This window comes from Lynx rufus, unplaced genomic scaffold (genome assembly GCF_022079265.1).
Source record: "Lynx rufus isolate CCGP_SWC_20201006 ecotype Redwood Valley unplaced genomic scaffold, mLynRuf1.p SCAF_10, whole genome shotgun sequence".
Classification (NCBI taxonomy): domain Eukaryota; kingdom Metazoa; phylum Chordata; class Mammalia; order Carnivora; family Felidae; genus Lynx; species Lynx rufus.
Window position 1 is genome coordinate 32,519,027 of NW_025814824.1, and position 23,334 is coordinate 32,542,360.

Sequence of the window (23,334 nt, forward strand, 5' to 3'; positions counted from 1 at the left end):
ATTGTGTATTTGCTTGGGGAGGGAGGGGCTCATTAGCCCCTCTCACTTCCTTCCAGTTGGCATCTTTCTGGTGATTGGTGAAGAAACAGGAATGAAATACAGGGCTGGAAAGCACATCTTGGGCTTTGGCATCCCATCACCTAACCCAATACAGGAGTTGGGTGCCAGCTCTGTTGTCCTTCTTGCTCAAGTAAATCCCTTTAAGCCTTGGTTTCCTCATCAGTAAAGTGGAGGTGGTAGTAGTAGAATTTGCACAAGGTCTGGCATAGTATAAATGTTCAATAAACAGCTGTGATGAGCTGTTATAGTATTTATTGGTCAGTTATTCTTTTCACTGAGCTTTCCACCCCTTAATAACTATAGAGAACAAGCCAGGTGCATAAGCTTACGCCAGTAAAAGCGGGGAGAGTCAATTTAGACTCGCCTATCAGAAAACTGTCCTTGGGGATGTGAGCTTTATTCTTTTTGGGAGATGACTATAAGAGAAATTGCAAGAAGAAAAGGAAACACAAGAAGAGGAAAGGGCTACTTCACATGTAGCCTCAGTTAAGAGAGGGGAGTAAAGAATAGTGCTGTTTTAGGGCTGATCTGCTTGAAGATGACACGGACCTAGAAGGGTTCTCCCTCTGCTCTGGGCTTGGTAAGACTGCCCTAGATGTTACAGAGTGGGTTGAAGCTGGGCCAGCAGGAGGTGCCAGAAGCACCTGTTGGTGAGACTGGCAGAGGAACTCACACAGCTACCTATGTCAGACAGCACAGTGACAGAGATGTGGGCGGGGTGGGGGGCGTAGGTGAGAACATTTCTTTCTAAGCATGTTAGTGACAGTCCCAGGGTTCCACCCCAAATTAGGGAGACTTTCAGGGAGTGATCTGAAAAGTAGGAGTTTCTCTTTGAGAAGTGCTGATAAACACTTCTAATGAACTAATGGACTGAGCATACCTTGAAAAGAAATACAGTAGGCCACTTTGTAGAGAAAACCTGAATCAGAGGAATGGATCTACTACATGGTGAAAAATACACCTTTGCCTACTGACAGTTTGAACTGTCAGCCTGATATTATTCATTCAAGATCGTGTTTATATTACACCCATCAGGATAACATTACTTTAGGTCTCTTCTTTGAGTAAACCACCCAAAGATGTGCTTAGAGGGATTATTCTGTTTTCCTTGGTCTTCAAATTAGATTTTTAAAAAAAATGTATAAAAGACTCTGGTTTTAAATAAAACATCACCCTGTAAATATCTAATTAGTGTGTTCATAGTTCATTAGTGATTCATAGTTTCTTAATATTAGCAGAATTGTTGGCAGTATTTATTATATCTGAAACAAAAACACTGTCCTGAAGGTTAAATGAGCAATTAATAATTTCAACAAACCAGTATGTACTTGAGGGTATACAATGGTAGGCATCTTATTTGGTGGATTTCAAAGAATACAGAGAAGGGCAAGACACATTCATATCCTTGAAGAATTAAGAATTAGCTGCATAACCAGCTAGTGGTGTAGTACATAGTAGAGTGCCTGGCTATGAACTGGGTACTCACTATACAAGGTATGTTAAAAAGGATAATTCATGTGAAAATTTCCAGGTTGTGGTAGTCATTCTGTCCCTCATAGAACTCATTGGTATCCAGTCAAAAGTGCCTTACACACATTGAACAGAAGCTAGCTCTGGAAAGTAGTAGATGATAAATACTACATGAAAAATAGAAGGGCACTGGAAGAAAGAAAAGGGGTGAGATTGCTGAGATTTATAGTGGTCAGTGAAAGCTTCAAGGAGGAGGTGGAATCAGGGCTTGGAAGGCTGCAGTTTGAAGTGGAATGGAGGGGGCTATTTGAGGTGAGGCGTGAGGTTAAAGCCCATGTGAGTGAGAGAATAATTCATAGTCTAGCCTACTGAGAGCAGACTGTTGATGTTTAAAGCTAGGGCTAAACTGTGTGTGTGGGAGGTCCTTGGAAGCCAGGCAGTAAGGAATAAAGGGTCTTATGATAGTGTTTCAAAAACTCTAGCTGCCCAGGGAGATTCAGGCAGAGAGTTTAATTATTATAGTAGTCTAGTTGGGGGCAAATCAAACTTGAAATTGATGTGATGCTAAGGGAGATGGATAGGAGGTTTTGGGTATAGAGTGGATAGGACTTGTGACTGGCAATGAGGGCAGAGAGATTGAAAAATCAGGAAGAGTTGACTTAGTTTGGAAGGCTAAGGGAAAATGGAGTTACGAATGCTTAGAGAGAGAATCATTTTAAAGGAGGAGGAAGTAATGAATTTGATCTTATGTGTGTTGAAACTTCTGAAGTGATAGTGTAGGAACTTTTCCAGGCCATAGAACTCCTCTCAGCCAGGTCACCCATTGTCTGTGGTAAGTCCCTCTGCGTATGGGCCCTCCAGCTTGTCTCTGTTTAGTCACAAGTTCCTCTTGCTACATAGATTTTAAACAGGGAAGGAAAGTGATATGCTCTGATTGGGCCACCTGGACTACAGAGGGCAAGGCCAGAGGCAGGGTAGCCATTTAAGAGATGAAGCAGTACTGTGTGTGATGGAGAATGATGGCCTGGGTCAAGATGGTGGCAGTGGGGCTAGACAAATAAATGCATGAGATTCATGAGACCTCTCTTGAACAGGTACAAAGTAGAACACATACAACTTGGGGATTGATTAAATAAGGGGAGCATAACTGTAGACAACTCCAACATTTCTGGAAAGTTGGATGGATGGGGAACTCTGGAGGAGAAGCAGATCTGTCAGGAAATTATTGGAGGATTAAACTTTGGACAAATTGTGTTTGAGGGCTGCCAAATGGATTTGTTGAATAGCTGGTTTGTTTTAGAGGTTCAGAGCCCCAGAGACGCTTGGAATGGAAATGTGTGGTTCAACACTACAAGGAAAGTTGTGAAGCCTTGAGTGAAGGTGGTTCCCTTAGGGAAAAATGTAGAAGCGCTAAAACATGGAGTCCTGGAGAATGTCACTGTGAAGTTTGGCAAGAGCAGAAGGAAGAAAATCATTGGAAATGAGTTAGATCATGAAACTCAAGGGAAGTGAGTGTTTCAAGGATCTGGTCAGAAATTCAAGAGAAGACCAAGTAGGTAAGGACTAAAAAATATATCACTCTTTGTCCAAGCAGTTATATCAAGAATGATAAAAATAAGATTCAGGTTGCAATGGATTCCAGGGTTAATGGGAATGAAAAATGTGGGAGTACTTTTCTTTTTTCCATATCCTTCCTCTCCTTCGTGCCTTCTATCATGCAGGAGCAGGAATATCATTCATCATTTGAGAGTGACATAAGTCAGCAAACACTGAGCATCTGCTCAACTGGTGCTTTGTTCTAGGAGAAAGACACTGGCCTTTGCCACTAAGGTGCTTGAGAGGAGAGCAGGGAGGCACAAAGGTGAAAAAAAAATTAAACTTTGAGTGCCATGGTGGAGGTCTGTATTCTATGTGGGTGATACAGCAAAAGAGGAAGGGGAGGCTCTCCCTTGGGGAGACTCAGGGTGAGCTTGGAGAAAGGAGTGTTTTTGTTGACTGGACAAAACTGAGGGCTTATAAAGCTAAGAAAGAGGGGATGGAAAATAGTGGAGGTGTGAAATAGCAAGGACACTGGAAAGAGCTTCAAATGATTTGTTAAAACGAAACAGAAGGTTTGATTGGGACATCTGAAAAGTTGTCAAGATTGCAGCAGGCCTGTGTGCCTTTCAGAGGAGTTTGGCTTCTGTCCTTCAGGTTACAGTCAGCCATTGAAGGTTCAGGGTTTTGTCATCATCAGCTGTAGTTCGCAGAGATGACTTTAGTATACTGTGGAGTGTAGTCTGGAAGAATGTGGGGAGCACACCTGTAGTGGTCAGTTACATCTTAGTGGCTCAAAGGGCAAGCTGCATCAAGGAGACACACCTAGTGTCTTACGGTCATGTGTCCGATTTGAAGAATTTTTGTTACATGTGTAGTGTATGGAGAAAATCTTTTTGATGATCAGCTTCTAGAGAAGTTTCATAAATGTCCTTTTAGAAGATGACTTTAGAAGAAGTGTTGGGTATGTGATTTTGTCATAGGGTTGTGTGGACCAACTGAAAGACTATGTCAGAGATATTCATTTTCCTTATATGTATGTTTATGTTTATAATTACATTTATATATATGTATGTTTATATGTTTTCTTTGAATAGATGATTGAACCTCAGATTAATGAGCTTTAACTTCGATACCAATTTTTCAGAAAAGGAAATCTGGATGTATATCTCCATCCATGTCTAGCCATTGTGGGCAAGCATACACTTGTTACATGTGTGCAAGCATATGTTTGTACATTAATGGGTGTGTATGGTTGTTATGGGGGACATGGCCCTCTTGTCTGGTGTATGTAGATGGGTTTTTTCCCCTTTCTGGGTATATTTGGTGATACAAACTGGGGATTAAAAACTGCTAAGAAGTGGCCTGTTTATAAATAAATTGGATGATTGTCATTTAGTTTTGCTAAAATTTTATCTCCCAATTCAGTTGGAATAATTTCATTAACAGCGCCTTAAGGAACAGGATGTATGGTTGAATTTTCTTTCAGAGAATCACCTAGTTACATTGGATCCAGTTAAATTTTGCATATGTTATCAGTGGCATTAAATGCAACCAAGTGTGGTGTTAAGTAAAATGAGAAAAATTATTTTAGTAAAAAGTAACTTGTACTTCATATATATCATATATATTGAGCTAGTAAACATAGCATATGTAGGTCTTAAGGATAACATCATTTTTACTTAAAACGTGAAATAATCATTTAACTATATTTTTAATATCCTTAAATGTCCTCATTAAACTGTTTATAAGATTAGTTATGTAATAAATTTTGAGATTGTTTAAAATTTTTAGTAAGTTCACTATAGATAAGTTCAAGTATTTCACTTTTGAAAACACCAGGAACTAGAAATGAGTATTTCTATAGCAGGGTGAACATTTTTTTTCTATAATCAAGATTTTAAAAGTCACAAAATCACAAAATCAATAAACAGTTCTTTCTTATCACTGGTAATTTTTTATTTAAAATCTTTTTGAGGGGCACCTGGGTGGCTCAGTTGGTTAAGCATCCGACTTCGGCTCAGGTCATGATTTCACAGTTTGTGACTTCAAGCCCCGCATCAGACTCTCTGCTGTCAGCTCAGAGCCTGCTTCAGATCCTCTGTCCCCCTGTCTCTCTCTGCCCTTCAAAAATAAATAAACTTAAAAAAAATCTACTTGAAAGGTATAATGTTCTTAGAAATATTTGGTGCAAATATGAATATTGCTACAATAATTTTGTGTTTTATCCTGCTGTCAATAAAAACATTTTAAAAGGTTAAAAAAAGCACAGCAACCTAGGTCTTCTTAAAAACAAAGGCCAAACTAACCAACAACAAAACATAAAACATACAACCAAAAATAACCCTGGATTTCTGGGGTGCTGTGAGTGTTGGAAGAGAGGTTCTAGTCTTCCTGCTGTGGCTAACTGCCTCCCTTCCCCAAGTAGTTTACTGGCTTTGGGCCTTTGTTCTCTAATTTGTAAAATGTGGTTGGGATGGTGAGCTGGGGTATTGAAATAGGTGGTTAAGTTTATTTTTCTTCTGTCTAGTGTTCAAGGGATATGACTCTGTGATTAGTTTTCTAATTTCAGGATGTCTAAATGGAATTTGGCATTGTTGTTTTTGTTTTTGTTTTACATGACATTGTCTTAGGATACTAAGAACAGTTATAAACCTAAAATTTTTATTTATGTTTAAAATTTTAGGTATGCAATACCCCCAGAACATGGAAAACGACTTGAAAGACTAGCTCAAGGTAAACTTGCTTTCTATGTTTCTCATCTAGACAGATTATTTGTTTTTGAGGTATTTTTACAGTGTGGAATCTAACTTGGTTAGTTTTACTCTTTTTAAGTTTTGAATGTTTTTCTAATAGAACAATTAAATTTTTTTTCACATTACTGTGTGAATATTTTTTCCTGTTGCATAGTCTTTATGATTATTTTAGTTGGCTGCTTAGTAGTTCATCAAGTAATTGCACTTAACTATTTTGATTATTTCCAATTTTTTCTCTTTTATATAATTTTTAATACATATATACATATATATATAACTTATTTAACATTGTGCTAATAATATTTTTCCCTTTTTTATTATTAAAATTAAAAAAAATGTTTATGTTAGAGAGAGATAGAGTGCAAAGTGCGAGCAAAGGAGGGGCAGAGAGATAGAGAGAGGGAGACACAGAATCTGAAGCAGGCTCCAGGCTTTGAGCTGTCAGCACAGAACCCAATGTGGGGCTTGAACTCATGAACCGTGAGATCATGACCTGAGCAAAAGTCGGATGCTCAACTGACTGAGACACCCAGACACCCCTGTTTTTCCTTTTTTAAAGTTACACTCTTGAGATGAATTCCAAAGAGTACTGATGCTGCATATCAGGGTGCAGGTATTTTATGAGTACTTTTCATGTTGTCCTATCATTTCACCAAAGGGTTGTGTTAAATCTCTTTCTGACTCCTGATTTGGTACCCTGGGTTTGGGGTTACTCTTATGGAAGTATGAAGATGACATAAGCAGATAAGCATGAGGGTATATGCCTTCTTAGACTGTCAAGTTTTTTTTTATGTTTATTTATTGAGAGAGAGACAGAGACAGAGACAGAGTGCAAGCAGAGGAGGGGTAGAGAGAGAGACACACACACACAGAACCTGAAGCAGGCGCCAGGCTCTGACCTTTCAGTCACAGAGCCTGACGCGGGGCTTGAACTCCCAAACTGCGACATCATGAATTGAGCTGAAGTCGGACACTCAACCAACTAAGCCACCCAGTCACCCCTTAGACTGGCAAATTTAAACATACCTTAGTGGAACTTGAATTTTTATTTTTTGTGGCTTTGTCCAACTTCATATGGGCCAGAATGAAGAACTCTATTAATGGTTTCATTGTGTACCCACTTGTATCACAGAAGGCGCTTTCCTCTTTTCTTTTCTGTGTTTAGGACAGAAAAAAACTTGCTATATCTGTTAATACAAGGGAAGAGAATCATATTCACCCACTGCCAACCTCATCTGTTTTCCTTGACCAAGGAAGAAGTAGACTGGTAGTGACTTGTTTCTAGGGGAAAGTGGAGTTCCATTTGAGTGACAACTAGCCTAAGACATTCTGCTTTTATCCAGGATCGAATCCTCAGTGACCATTGTCCTTTTAGTCAGGTGCTGATCTGTTTTATTGGTGTTTTAGGTTTGCCTTTTAGTAGGAAAGGATTTTTGTTCTTGCATTATGTATGTTTTCATTTGATAATGAAATGGGGACACTGAAAAATCCCTTTCATTGACTTGACAGTTTTGAACAGAACTTGTTAATGATATCTAAAAGTTACTTTCCCCCCAAATTATAGGAGAGTATTAGAAGGAGCAGTTACAGTATCACATTTGTCAGAAGCATTATTATAATTTTGGCAGGCTAATAACTATAAAGTCTTAGTGTTTTTATAATGTAATACATTGTAGTAATAATAGCAATGTAACTGTAATCTTGAACTTTGTTAGGGACTATTTTCATGAATATTAAGGTGGATGAATCCTGGTTCTGGATAATAGATTAGACATAGCTGAGAAAATGATTATCATAATCCTTAAATACACAGGCAGTGAACTTTGTGCTAAATCTGTATGCTGAGCTATCCTCTTCTCTATAATAATTATTCCACCATTTTCTGTTTGCCTCACCACCAGAGAACTTTTAAAATGGAGCCAATGTAAACTTTACAGTATAGAGTCACACACTAAAATTTCTGCTATAAATTGCGAATGCTTTGACATAAACTGTCTGAAAATGACATTCTAGGAAAGTGGGTGCCATTTGTTTAATCAGTAAGAGGTTAATAAACTTGAAGGATGAACAAGAATTTTAAATCAATCGCATGTTTGTTCAGAACTGTTTTGCAGGATTATTTTGAGAAATGACACAGGGAAAAGACCCAATAGACAGTAGAGGAATCCCATCCACTGACCAGATGCCAGCCAAATTAATTGAATTCTGCTAAATAATTAAAATGATAAAATAAAGCAGTAAGTGTGATGGAACATTATAGGATGTCTAGGTCAAGGCAGCACTTGATACATAAAATGAAAAGCAGCCTGGGATATTTTCCATTATCTTGTCTGCACATCATAATTATCACACTTGCCTTTTATGCATGAATGCTTTCATCTTTGGTTTCCATTGAAATCTTGATTGACTGTGGCACCTACAAATATTTTATCTGGAAGACATTAAGCCTGCATCTAATAAAGCCAGGATTTGATTTTGCCCTTCAGCTGCTTTCTCTTTATATAGTTTTTTCCCCAATATTATGTAGATGTAAGTATAATAAAAAAAAAAACTCAAGTGAATTGTTGCAATTCTTATACTTGTTATGTTTCCCTGTAATGCCATTACATTCTTTCTAATTTTTGGTTTGATACAACTGAATGAAAGATATAAAGGAGAATAGAGATATAATGTTAAATCATGAATGACAGTTTTGAACATTTTCACTTTTTAGATCATCAAAATCTCATCTATTTTAGAAATAAGACAATATCTTTGCTGTTCTATTGAGTTAAGCAACATATGGATTAAAATAAATTGGGAATGACTAAAAGTTTTTGTGAAGGACTGTAGTCCATTAGTTTTTTTGTTGTGAATAAAATGCCAGCGTTAAAAAAAATTGAAGATGACTTACTGTGGTCAAAATATTGGTTACTGGGAAAAGAATATGTGAGTTAGGGCTTTGTGCATCTGAGTTTGGAAGTATGAATGATCAGCAGGAATCTTGTTTCAGATGACAGTGTGGTAGAAGTGAATAAATTGATTCTTATACTTACTTGTAGCAAGTATTTTAGTTGTGACTTATTAAAACAACATTTAGCAAAAAAGAACAGAAGAGTCATTGTTATGAAAGATTAATTTGCTTTTTTTAATAGTTAGTTTTTAAAAATTGGGGGTTGTGTGTGTTTTAATGACTAGTAGCCTTAAATTTAAGCCTGTGGAGCAGAGAGCCTTAGCCTGATTGCAGAAGGGTCTTGTGGGTGGGATACAGGCAGTCTGTGGACTCTGAAATTATACTCAAAATTGGTCATTTATATGGATTTCTGGGAAGCCATCTTTAAATCCCTTCAGAGGGTTTGGCCTGAAGAGATTGTGAACCTGCTGTCAAGAGACTAGAAGAGCAGCAATAAATAACAAGTCATTTTAGTTTTATGAACAGATTCTAAATTGATCTGTTCTCATGCCTCTATCTTGGAATTAGGAAAATATACTTTTATCAGATCTCCAAATCATAAATACATTATTCCCTTAAGCATTCATTTAGCTAATGGTCTGAAAATATCATATTAAAATGCCTCGTTTTGAAAGACTAATAAATAAAAACACCCCTGTGTGTAAATAGTCAATTTTAAGGGACCCCCTAAGCCATAAAAAATGAAGTTCAGTGATACACTCTCTGCCTTCATGCCTAACTCATGCCTTAGGCATGGAGATCAATGTGTGGTATGTCAGGGTATGTTATTTTCATCTTTCTATCAGCTGAGTTACATTAAGAATGGTGCAACAGGCCCTAAACTTAATTTCCTCATAATTTGATGTCAGATATCACTGTCCATGTTTAAATATATCTGAATATTTTATACCCAGCTATGTTCCTAGAAGGATTTTAGACATTGGGAAATGATACATAACATACACCAAGCTAGCATAATTTGAATGTAGGATGGGAGACAATTTTCTAAAAAGTGACAGCAGAGAATGGGAAGGAAGAATTCGGGAAGGGAATGTCAGCTGTCAGGGAGGAGTTACTATGGAGGGAAATTAAGAGTACTTTGATTCTGCATGATGGAAGCTGAGCCAGGAAAATTCTGGTTAGCTTGACTATGACCTGTTTGAGCTCAAAGTACTTGGCCTGGGGAGTCCTTGATCTATGCCTGTGTGGTCCATGTGTCATGTCAAGGGGACAGAAGTGGGATCTGAAACAATGTGGTCTTAGGAATGCAATAAGAAACCATATGTAATGACCTATATACTTGTTAAATTGGGTAGAAATTTGAACCCTAAATGTTCTGACAGCCAGCTTGAACTGGAAAAAACTTGACTATTACATAGTGTACTGTGTTCAGGAGATAAAATAAGGTGATTGTTTAGGAGACTCACCATCCTTCTCAAGACCATGATCAGTGTGGATATCTCCTGGTGCTCCTCTGGAGTGCTCCATGGAGTTCTGTCTCTATTAGTAGTGATGTTGGTGGGTTATGGGACACTGAAAGCAGAGTGAAGCCTGTTTTGATAGATTATGAGACGCTTAGAGGTGAGTGAACCTTGCAGTGTGATAATTTTCTACCTAATCCAAATTAAATGGTAGCAAGCACAGAGAGGTCAACTGTAGCTTAAACCTCTAAACTTGATATTTTAGGTAGGGATGTGGGTAAAAAGTACCAAGTTTTTCCCCACATACTGTAGCTCATTGGTTCTTTTCATTAATAAAGTTGTTAAGAAATTTCATGTGTAAATTTAATACATCTATCTAAAAGCACTTCTCACAGAAGTCAAATTAATTGAATCCTTCTATATCCTTTTTCTGTATTTTTTTCCTTACCATTTGTTTGTATGGTTGCTATATATTTTCAAGCCTCTTAGTCATATGAATATTGCAAAAACCATTATAAAAACTCTATCAAAGCATACTTGGGTAAATTTCAATTATATTTAAATTAAATTATCTTAAAATCTGTTGCTAATGTGGGCATATATTCTACATGTCTGATTTCTTCATCTTTCCTCATTCCTTTCTTTTTAAAAAAATTTTTTTTTCAACGGTTTTATTTATTTTTTGGGACAGAGAGAGACAGAGCACGAATTGGGGAGGGGCAGAGAGAGAGGGAGACACAGAATCGGAAACAGGCTCCAGGCTCTGAGCCATCAGCCCAGAGCCCGACGCGGGGCTCGAACTCACGGACCGCGAGATCGTGACCTGGCTGAAGTCGGACGCTTAACCGACTGCGCCACCCAGGCGCCCCTTTCCTCATTCCTTTCTTCCCTTCATCCTTTCCTTCCTAATAACTAATTTAAACTTCTCCAAAGTAGTGTTCTCAAATCCATAGTAATAGTTACTAAACTTTGATTTTTAATCTTTTTCCAAGGCTCAAACTTTGGTGATTTAATAGCAACATTATGGGTTTAGTTTGTCATATGAGATTGGAATTTAGAAGGAATTCCTTCGTGGGGCGCCTGGGTGGCTCAGTCGGTTTAGCGTCTGACTTCGGTTCAGGTCATGATCTCGCGGTCTGTGGGTTCAAGCCCTGCATCGGGCTCTGTGCTGACAGCTCAGAGCCTGGAGCCTGCTTCAGATTCTGTGTCTCCCTCTCTCTGCCCCTCCCCCGCTCATGCTCTGTCTCTCTCTCTCTGTCAAAAATAAATAAACATTAAAAAAATTAAGGAAGAAAATAAAAGGAATTCCTTTGTAACAGCCAATGTGTTAGAAAATATAAACCAATGGACAGTTTGGAGAAATTTTTATCTGAAGGAAAGAATACATTTTTAGAGTAGATCTGCTCTATCTCTAAAACAATTTAAAAACATTTAATGATTATTTTGGGAGGTCAGGTTAATTGAGGTATGATGTGCTTACAGCAAAAGTGACTCCCTTTAAATATACAGTTCAGTGAGTTTTGACAAATATGTACAGTGGTGTAATTACCACCATCATCAAGATACAGATCATATCCAATTCCCTGAAAAGGTTCTGTTGTGCCGTTTCCCAGTTAATCCCTCCCCACAGCCATTGGCAACCATTAATCTGATTTCTGTCCCTAAAAATAGAATTTTACAGTATGTAGACTCCTTTGTCTTCTTTCACTTAGAATAATGCTTCTCACATATGATCATTTTTCCATTGGATACTGGACATTGTATTTAATGGATGCAACCTGGTCCTTGAGAGGACTTATGGGATTCTGCACTATCCATGCTGCACAACTCCTAGCAGTATTTTGTTAGTCTTTTTTTTTTAAATTTTTTAATGTTCATTTATTTTTGAGAGAGAGACAGAGAACAGGTTGAGGAGTGGCAGAGAGAGAGGAAGACACAGAATCTGAAGCAGGCTCCAGGCTCTGAGCTGTCAGCACAGAGCCCGATGCAGGTCTTGAACTCACAAACTGCGAGATCATTACCTGAGCCGAAGTCAGATGCTTTACTGACTGAGCCACCCACAGTACTTTATTTGTCTTAGCAAAGGTTATTATGGGATACTTTTTGGGCTTTAGGGCTTTGTTGGGAGCTCTGGAGTACATGCTTTTTATCATACTACATTTTTATCCTCTAACATGTTTGGGCTAAAAGAATGTTCCAAAGACCATCGTTGCTTGCTTACCACTGTCAAGTATCTTAAAAAACAAACAAAATATTGTCTTTATTTTATTAAGGAGTTGGCAACTGGTAGGGTCCTATCTTTGTAGATAGTATAAATGAGGTATAGATCATATAAATCAAGTTGTTTAAGCAGCCTATTATAAGTTTGTATTATTGCTCTTCCCTTCTCTTGGATGCTATAACCACAAGAGTTGATTCTTCTTGAAATATATATTTAAACTGTTTTGCTCATTGGAAACTTAGTTTGTTTTTCCAAACTATTCTTCCAGTTTTTTTTTTTTTATACCTCCAAATCAGATACCATTTCATTGGGAGTTCATTGATTTACCTGTCACAGAAACCCTAATGTGTTACTTGTGGACAGGAGTTGGTATGGGGGAAATAAGTTGTAAAATGGTTGTCCTTACCAATATCCATAGCTTGGAGTGTGAAATAAGTGATTGTCTTCTCAGTCTGGTCTTTCTAGTTGTATAGGGTTTTTACATTAGAGCTCAACTGTGAGTATTAATTTGGAATCCAGGCTGAATGTTGATGTTTAATTTTAAAACAATAGAGTTAGAGAACAATTGGAAGAATCTACAGGTGAATACAAAGTTAAAAGTGAATCCATATGGTTTAACTCAGGTTGTGCTTGATTGTTAGAATTCCTTTTTGGGGAAGAAGTTTGTTACTTGTGACTAGAACTGTTAGGTTTAGGTCAGAAGGCCCAAGAGAATGATACAGTTTTTTTTAACCTTTTTTTTTGACGGTTGCTTATTTGGGGCGGGGGGAGGGGGGATGAGTGGGGGAGGGGCAGAGAGAAGGGGAGATAGAGAATCCAAGCTCCACATTGTCAGTGCACAGCCTGATGCGGGACTCAAATTCACAAACTGAGATCATGACCTGAGCAGAAATCAAGAGTCAGATGCCCAACTGACTGAGCCACCCAGGTACCCTGGAAATGAGACAGTTTTTAAAGCTGTGTAACCATTGACTTTTCATGAAAACACCCCCAGTCAGCTCTCTAGATCTCTTGGGACTGTGATTCCCCCTTCTCAGCTAGCAGGCTGCAGAGATAGTGGAAAAGGAAGATTCGTTGAACTAACATGGTGACTAGAGTCAGTATTGTTTAAATGAGTAATAGGGATAAAAAGAATGGTTACTATTTACTGAAATTTACTGTGTCAAGTATACTAACAAGTTTTTTTCTCCCTTTTTTTCTTTCCTTTTCTCTTTCTTTCTTTCTTTCTTTCTTTCTTTCTTTCTTTCTTTCCTGTTTGCTGAGTATGTCTTACATACTTCATTTTTATTTTATTTTTATTTTTAAATTTACATCCAAGTTAGTTAGCATGTAGTGCAATAATGATTTCAGGAGTGGATTCCAGTGATGCATCCCCTATGTATAACATCCAGTGCTCAACCCAACAAGTGTTTTCTTTAATGTCCCTTACCCATTTAGCCCATCCCCCCACCCACAACCCCTGCAGCAACCCTCAGTTTGACCTCTGTATTTAAGAGTCTCTTATGTTTTGTCGCCCTCCTTGTTTTTATATTCTTCTTGCTTCCCTTCCCTTATGTTCATCTGTTTTGTATCTTAAAGACTTCATATGAGTGAAGTCATGATGTTTGTCTTTGTATGACTGAGTAATTTTGCTTAGTGCCTGTGCTCGCAACCCTGAGATCAAGAGTCAGATGCTCTGCTGACTGAGCCACCCAGGCACCCCTAGTATATTCTTATTGTGTAATCATCACCTCTATCAAGTTCCAAGAAAATTTCATCACCCTAAATGGAAACCCTGTATCTATTAATCAGTCGTTCTCTGTTCCCTCCCACTTCTCCCTCGCCCCTGACAACCACTAATGTGCTTTCTCTCTAGGAATTTACATATTCAGAATATTTCAGTATACATGGAATGATACAATATGTGACGTTTTGTGTCTGGCTTCTTTCACTTATCATATTTTCCATTTTATAGTATGTATGGGCATTTAATTCTTTTTTATGGTTGAGTAATATTTCATTGTGTGAATATTAACACTTTTTGTTCATCCATTTATCAGTTGATGGACAGACACTTAGGTTGCTTCTACCTTTTGACTATAGCTAAGTTATTTGTGCATTATCCTTTTGGTTTCCCGTAATGATCCAGTGAGGACAGCCATTGTAGGAAACAGTATGGAGTTTCTTCAAAACATTTTAAGATAGGGGGCGCCTGGGTGGCTCAGTCAGTTAAGCATCCGACTCTTGGTTTCGGCTCACATCATGACCTCACATTTTGCGAGTTTGAGCCCTGCATTGGGCTCTGTGCTGACAACCCAGAGTCTGCTTGGTATTTTCTCTCTCCTTCTTCCTCTTTGCTCCTCCCCTGCTTGCTCTCTCTCTCTCTCTCTCTCAAAATAAAATAAACAAACTTAAAAAAATTAAATTTATAACTACTGTATGATCCAACAATTTCTCTTTTGGATATATATGAAAAGGAATCATTGTTTAGAAGAGATCTCTCCACTCTCATGTTCATTGAAGCATTATTCACAGTAGCCAAGATATAGAAACAATCTAAGTGTCCATTGACATTTGAATGGATAAAGCAAATGTGTTACATGTGAAGACAGTGGAATTTCAGCCATAAGAAGGAAATTCTACCATTTGTAACAACATAGATGAATCTTGAGTTGTTACACTAAGTGAAATAAGTCAGACAGAGAAAGACAAATACTAGATGATCTCACATGTGGAATCTAAAAAAACTGAACATACAGATACTGAGAACAGATTTTAGTGGTGGTTCACAGACATGGTGGGTAAGGAAAATGAGTTAAGGTGGTCAAAAGGTACAAACTTAAAAGTTCTAAGAAGAATAAGTTTTGGAGATGTACTGTACAGTATGGTGGCTATAGTTAATATTGTATATGTGAAGGTTGCTAAGAGAGTAGATTTTAAAAGTTTTTATCATATCCAAAAAACTGTATCATTGTCATTTATGATATATCATTTATGATTATGATATGATAAAATTTATGAAATTATAACTATCATTAAAATCATTTATCATTACAAAAAACTGTAACTGTATGAAGTGATGGATATTAACTAAACTTATTGTGGTAATCATTTCACAGTATATACATGAATCAAATTCTTACTCTGATACCTTGAACTTATACAATGTTACATGTCAGTTATATCTCAATAAAGCTGGAAAAAAAGAATCCAGTGAGGAAGATGATAATAGCATCCTAATTGTACAGACAGGGAAACTGAGGAACTGAGAGATTACACGACTGTTCAAAGCTACATGAGTGTTGAAGTTGTGTTTAGAATCCATGTCTCAGTAAGACTCAGCAAGTTATTAACAACTGCTATTCTCTCTTGTTTTGCTGGCCATGTGGACAAGGTGAGGGTGGCTTTAAATATTTCAGACAATTAGATCTTTGGTCTAAAACTTAGCTTTGCTATTTAATACCAGTGAAAAGGTGTGTGTTCATTCAGAGTGGTAAAGGAGAGAGGAAAGTTGGTGCTCAAGTAAGCTTGTGTGTCAAGCATTTGTAAGAGGGCATTGGATAAGGTTTATACAAAAATCCCATAGCATAGTTCATGTCTTGTAGTCTGCCTCTCAAATATTCTTACCAAAATATCCCTGTAGGAGAAAAGAGTAAAACCTCACTACCCCACAACACTCATGCAGATTTTGTGTCTTGCTCCCCTACCTAATATGTTTATTTTTATGTAAGAATAAGCCAGGTGACCTAATGTGACAAAAGTGGTTGCTGCAGAAAGATGTGGCAGGTTTATTCTGTGTGTTCTACACCTGGCATATTAGCTGGTGAACATGGGTGTGAGGCGTGGCAGTGGGATGCTAGCTGCTGTTTCCACTCTTAGATCATTGAAGGGTCAGTGTAGAAGTTTTTTCTTGTTGGAACTTCTTGATTTCCAAGATCATGAAAAGAGTGTGACGGGTAAACTAGAAAATTTTATGGAATGTTATAGTAGTGACATTAAAATATAACTTTTAGAGACCACTTCTTCCAAATAAATTATTCAGAACTTTAACATCAAGAAAGCAAATACTAGAGTAGAAAAAAATGCTTCTGAAAGGCATATTTTAAAGAACTTATTTGCAAAAATTTTAACACTTTTTTCTTTTCTTTGTGACTCTTGAAAAACTCAACTTGTCTTAAGTTGAATTTTTTACCCTAATGTTATCTTTTATATCAGAGAGTTTTTTTATGTAGATGATTCCAAAGCATTTTTTAAACTAATTATGAAAGATAGTAGCATTTCTTTAGCCAGCATTGCTCTGAGTTTTTAAAAATACCATTTTGTATCTATAAGTATTCTGATTATATTGGCTTGCTTATATGTTACATAACATACTTTTCATACACTGTGGAATAAGCTATGTACTGCTGTAGATATTTTGAGGTAAAATTCATTTTGAGTTACATGCTTTGAACATAAATTGTGCTGTTTACGAGGTGTTTTTCAGTGATGTAAAATATAATTTTGATAGCCTGTTGTAAATATACATTCTAAACCAATTCAAGTTTTTTAATATACTGTAAATTACCTTCCTCCCGTGCTTTTCCAATTTAAATTAACTTATGACCAGTTACCACATTGTTCAGGCCCTGATTATAAATCCATATCAAAAGAAAATTAAATAGGGGCGCCTGGGTGGCTCAGTCGGTTAAGCGGCCGACTTCAGCTCAGGTCACGATCTCGCGGTCCGTGAGTTCGAGCCCCGCATCGGGCTCTGTGCTGACAGCTCAGAGCCTGGAGCCTGTTTCAGATTCTGTGTCTCCCTCTCTCTGACCCTCCCCTGTTCATGCTCTGTCTCTCTCTGTCTCAAAATAAATAAAAACGTTAAAAAAATTAAAAAAAAATTAAATAGACTCCTCTTTCTTCATTGATTTTAATTTAAAACTCAGTTCATTTAAGATGCACAAAGTTACAGATTTGAAAAGTTTGCTAAATCCACTTGAATTGTAATATTAAAATGTTTCCATGGGTTGTGCGTTTGGGGACGACTTTGCTGTGCTTTACTGTCGGTGGTGTAAGACTCAGGACTTCATATTGTGTAAATATGGCCATTACACTAGTGTGGTATTTTCTCTTCATTCACTGGAGTCTGCATTTTTTCGTTGGGTTGCTTATTTGGTATAAAGTTTTATTTTCTACTTATGTATAATAAGTATTAACCATAAACAAAGGGCTGCATCAAATGACCATATAGGGCAAAATTATTCTTTTTATTCTCATTGGTATTATAGGGAATAGTAATAGTTCTGTTGTTTCCTTTGGCGTATACTTTTTAATATTTCCAACTACTTAAAAAATTCAAGTGCAGACGTTTAAGCAGTACATGCTGCCTTTTTGCAGATGGTTCCTTATAACCTAATGACTATTTCTTGGCTGGCTGATTTATTTCCTTCTGATGAGCACATGCTACATGGTAGCATCAATAAAGTCTTATTTACTTTAAAAATATTCTTGTGAGATATTTCCATGAGGTTAAAATGGTTCATGGAGTTAATGAGTACTGGTAATCCTTTTGTCAGATTCGTCACATGCTTGACCTATTTGTGTGTTGAAGCACAGAGTTAGATAACTGGCATTTCCAGTGGCTTTCTCTTCATTTTGGTAGTGGAGGAGTTAAACAGAATCTTTGCTTCTTCCCGCTTTACTCATGTGCATCCCTTGTTTTCCTGGTGAGTTCTGTTTTCTGTCTGGGTTCTCTGTCTCGGATTCTTCTCTGTCTTTCCATGTGTGCCTTTCCCTTCTTGCTTTCCCACTCTCTTTGGCATGGTTGTGCTTCCCTATGACTGAGGAAGGTGAAGAGCCAGGGTCATGCATGCTCATTTTCCTCTAGCTTAGCATAGCTGAATTCATGAGAGTCTGCCTCAGCACTGCAGGGATGGAGTCAGTGGTAGAAAAAAACGACTCTGTTTTGGTCTGTAATATACTGTTGAGTGAAAGGGTTGCTGCATGTTAAGCTTCCTCACTTAAGGGACTCCTCAAAACATTGCTCCCACACAGGCTGGTGGAGCAGGTGTCCAAGCATTTGACTGGTGCTGGCCAGGAAGTTGGTTCAGGAAATTGATAGCAGCTAACCTTTTTTTTTTTTTTTTTTTTTTTTTTAGTTTTAATTTAAATTCCAGTTAGTTAATGTACAGTGTAATATTAGTTTCAGGTGTACAGTATTGTGATCCAACACTTTCACCCAGTGCTCCTCACAACAAGCGCCCTCCTTAATCCCCCTCATCTATTTCATGCATGTCCCCACCCACCTCCCCTCTGGTAGCCATCAGTTTGTTCTCCATAGTTAAAAGTCTGTTTCTTGGTTTGCCTCTCTCTCTCTCTTTTTTCCCTTTGCTTTTTGTTTTCTTTCTTAGATTCCAGATATGAGTTAAATTTCCCCAAAGAACACAAAAATACCAATTTAAAGGGATCCGTGCACCCCAGTGTTTATAGCAGCATTATCTACACTAGCAGTTAACTGTTTTAAACTGATCAAAAAGAAACACAGAAAGGTGGGAAACTGCTGTGTTTCTGTTCTTTGCCAGGCATTGGGACAAGTGTATCTGGAATGATCACTTCTAGGAGCCTTTTTAAAATGAGAGATTTCTTTATGAAAATGTGTATTTACCTTCCTAATCAGCTTTATTACTTTGCACATTCATCAGTTACAAGGCAGGTTGAATTAAAATGTTCATTTAAATTTGTAAGGCTTGGGGCGCCTGAGTGGCTCAGTCAGTTGAGCATTGGACTTCGGCTCAGGTCGTGATCTCCCAGTCTGAGTTCGAGCCCTGCGTCGGGCTCTGTGCTGACAGCTCAGAGCCTGGAGCCTGTTTCGGATTCTGTGTCTCCCTCTCTCTCTCTGCCCCTCCCCCGCTCATGCTCTGTCTCTCTGTCAAAAAATAAATAAATAAACACTAAAAAAATAAAAAATAAATTTGTAAGGCTTAGTAATCTTATATGTTATGAAAATAATTTTGGGAGCTCTTTTTGTAAGAAGGTCTACCTTTAGTGATATACATATGTATTCCTTAGTTTTTAAGAATTGACTCTAATTTTTAGAACCGGAGGTTTTTTTTGATGGTCGAGTTAGTCTCTATTTGCATAAAGCTGTCATTCTGTGAGAATACTAGAACGTAAGGTTTACAAAACCTGTCTGAAATTTTATCATAATTGACACGTTACTACTTGTATTTATTATTTCCATTTAGGTTTTTTCCCAAGCAGTTCTCAAGGGTGTGATGCATTTCTTCGCCACAAGATGACACTGATATCTCCCTCAGTACTGAAGAAGTATGGTATTCCCTTTGACAAGGTATATTAGTATTACTCTTTAACATTTCACTTCGTGTGTGTAGTATTTATATTTAAGACAAGTGTAACACAAGCTAATATATCCTTGACTTCAAATATGAATTTTAGGATGTGGGTAGGAAAATTCAGATTTATGTTTTATAACCTGGCAATTATTTGTCTAAATACTAATTTGAAGTTACTTTTATTTCAGGATACATTTACTAGAGATTTCATGCTGGTTATAGTTCACTTATAACAATACTGAAAATAAAATGCAGAACGTTCAACAAAATGAGATGTAGCACTTATACACTGAAGTCTTTTATAACATAAAACATTAACATAATTTATATATATGTGATCAATATGTGATTATGAATAACAATTTATATATATGTGATCAATTTTTTAAAAACAATTATTATTAGAAGTTTGGTTAGAGTCAATGATTATGACACCAGTATGTTGCTTCTAAACACATTCAGACATAGTACAATGAAAATTTCATTATGGATAAAATTGCCTGATGACTTAATCAGATATTGCTTCTTTGGAGTATTTCTAAAGATTAAGTTCTGTAAGACTCAGTACATGCTAGATTCTTCTATTTTTGTGTCCATGGGTAGTTATTGGGTCAGAATTATTACAGAGCATGAGAACTTTTATGTGAAGAAGCTAAAATGAAGAAAAAAAAACAAAAACAAAAAACTTTTGACCAGATAAATAAAAGCTCCCTCTCAGAGGAGGATTTAGTAATTAGCTCCTTATAGAAACATTAATAAATAGCTATACCCTCTTCATCTTCTTTTTTTCTTCATTTTTAATTTGACTTTTCTTCCTATAATCTTTGCTGTTTTTCACTTCAGATGTTTTTCACTTGTGACTAAATCTTTACCTCTTATTAATCTCAGGCCCTTAAAGTGCATTCCACCCCCCAATCCCCAGCTTTGTTCAAAGTGGAATTTTTGCAAGGACCAGGAATCATTCTCCAGCCTGAGGGGAATCCATGCTCATGCACAAAGCATCTAGCTATATTCACGCATAAGATGAGACATATCTGTCTTGTGTGACAGAGATGCTGTCACCACTGTTTTACTCACATAGTCTTACCCGTGACAAAAAGCATGCTTCTGAGATGTGCACTGTGGCAGGTGTGCACAGATGTGGAGAGAGGCTGGTCTTGAACTGCAGCGCTGTCACAGTGCCCACTGTTACAGAGGGCGGGGGGTGTGTCCCTGAGATGGGCCACTGCTGCTGTGGCACTCTGTCTCACTTGCAGATACCTCTGGGCACTGGGTTTTTTAGTCTCAGACACATCATCAGTGAGTGTTTCTTTTAGGTGGTTGGCATTAGCTTGATCAGACACTTTTATTTAAGTTGGAGTTTTAGAAGACAGAGGAGAATGAGTGAACTAGGGTCTCCCAAGGATAGAAAATCTTTTATGATTTTAGGGCTGGTGATAGATAATTGATCAAGCTGGTCTTTGGAGAAGGGATTATGTGAAGTAGTAGGATTGTGGGATTGGTTCATTTCCCCAGGATGGAGGCCTTGGAACTCATAGCTCCTTTCCAAGCTTTGGGGAGAAGGAGGCAGGTGCCCTCCACCCCTTTCTGGGCTGTGGCTTCTTAATACTCCTTGGTAAATCACCAGATGGCTCTCCTCTGCTCTCTTGAGGGTGGGACATTTTGTGGCTTCTGAAGACACCAGTGCCTCATCATCTGATTGGCAATTGCAGTTTTTCATATGAAATACTGCCACTTCCCTTTCTACATTGATGAAGGATGTGTGATAACTCTGTGCTCCTCAAGAAACATATTCTCTGATAATGGTAATGTAACGTGGGACAGAGTAGTGTAGGCTTCCAAATTAAACTTCACAAATTTATTCCTGATTCTGTCACCTGGGAAAATTATGTAATTTTTCTAAGCCTCAGTTTCTTTAGCTGGAAAATGATGATAACAATAGTACCTACTTAATAGGGCTGTTACGAGGATGAAAAGAGATGACCTCTAAGAAGGGCTTTGCATAATATGTGTTATACAGAACATATTCTTTCTCCTTACTTCGACCCTCTTTTTAGGCAGTTCTTTCACATTTGGAGAAACATTATTTTCCTCCTCCTTTCAATGTATTTGCACATAATCATGTATATATGTACATATATATATGAAAAAGTATTTAATAAACATAATGTATGCTTTTAGATCATGTGCACTTTTCAACTTCCTTCATTTTGTGGAATTGTGGTGATTGTTTAGTTTTATAATAAAAGGGACTTATTCTTTTCTGTTACTCTATTTTCTGACCTGTATATTACACCAAAGGCAGTTAATTAGCCTTATATTTTGGTAAACTGGGACTGACCTGTTTCTAGAAATTATACAGAAGCATAAAACTTAGAGTCCCATTCAATAGGAACAGGTGCTCTTTTTCAACATGGCAAGAGCAAGATTTTCTAGGTAGAGTAGAAAAAGATTGTAGGTGGCATTCAGTGGAGCAGTGAAGATAGTCTCCTTATTCCAAAGGCAGCAGCTGCACCCTCTTCCCCCATCTATGTAGGGTTATAAACAGGTGATCAGGGTGAGTTTTGTTTTATCACAAAGTACAGGGAAGTGCCTAGTTTCCAAGCACAATTATAATTAATGAAATTCAGTGAGACCAGGAAAGGAGAGAACCAGGCTGTGTTCTCATGTGGCTCAAAATGATGGAACCGGAACCATGTTGAACACTGATAGCCATTCTCTGCCTGCCAGGTGGCAACTGAGTTGCTGCTCATTGCGATAGAACACCTGCTGGGCTGTCATGGGGGAGAAGATGATGAGATAAATTTCAGGATTGTTGGGAAAGAAAATACTTTTACAACATTTTAGCATCCCTAAAATGGCAACCGAGTTGCATTGTATACAATTGTTATTTATTTATACAGTATGCCTCCTGAATGTTTACATACATGTACATACCCACATATTTCTCAACATTTTAGGACTGAAAATTAACCATGGATAATAAATCTGATAGTCCATAATAGTATAGGGAAATTAAAAAAAAAAACCAAAAAATTTTGTTTTACTATTTTTCTATAGCTCATGGTGTATTTTGTGTGTTTTGGTAATTATAGAAAGCCATGTCTTTAGCCTAATAAATAGGAGTGGAATAAGTATATTTTTCATGTTGGTCTTTAATCTCTGACTGGTTTATTCAAGTTACTTTAATTATATTTGAAGATGCACTTACACATACATATTTGAATAATTCTTTGATAGAAATTTTACTATTAAATGGAACACAGTTAATTAAATGTTTTCTGAATATTATGGAAGAATAATTTGGTGAATACCACCAACTCTTTAGCAATAGAATTAATAGTAAAGCCTGTTGAGCATGCATTATTGAGGTTTTTTTTTTTTAGCTCTAACAAACATCAGTCAAAATATGTCCTGTGAAATAACTCCAGTAACATGATTTTTTAAAGTATTAAAAATATGCACATTGATTGCTAATATGAACAAATTTACTTGGATAACTTAAAGACAGCTTCAAATAAAATAAAATATCTTTGATTATGGATTGAATGAGGGAATTACATTGCCAGAAGGTCACACCCTGTTTAGAAAAGTCTTTAAAGTTTCCTGAAAAACTACTGAAGGA

At 37.2% G+C, this 23,334-nt stretch overlaps 1 protein-coding gene across 10 annotated transcripts in view; it reads left to right on the plus strand.

Moving 5' to 3' along the window:
• The window catches only part of KDM4C (lysine demethylase 4C), a 433,616-nt gene that overhangs the window by 103,538 nt on the left and 306,744 nt on the right, over window positions 1-23,334 (plus strand). For all 10 annotated transcript variants that reach the window (XM_047064763.1, XM_047064764.1, XM_047064765.1 and 7 more), the window contains 2 exons: window positions 5,753-5,802; window positions 19,602-19,705. In XM_047064763.1, the coding sequence (XP_046920719.1) occupies window positions 5,753-5,802; window positions 19,602-19,705 (154 nt within the window). The remainder of the gene's footprint in view (window positions 1-5,752; window positions 5,803-19,601; window positions 19,706-23,334) is intronic.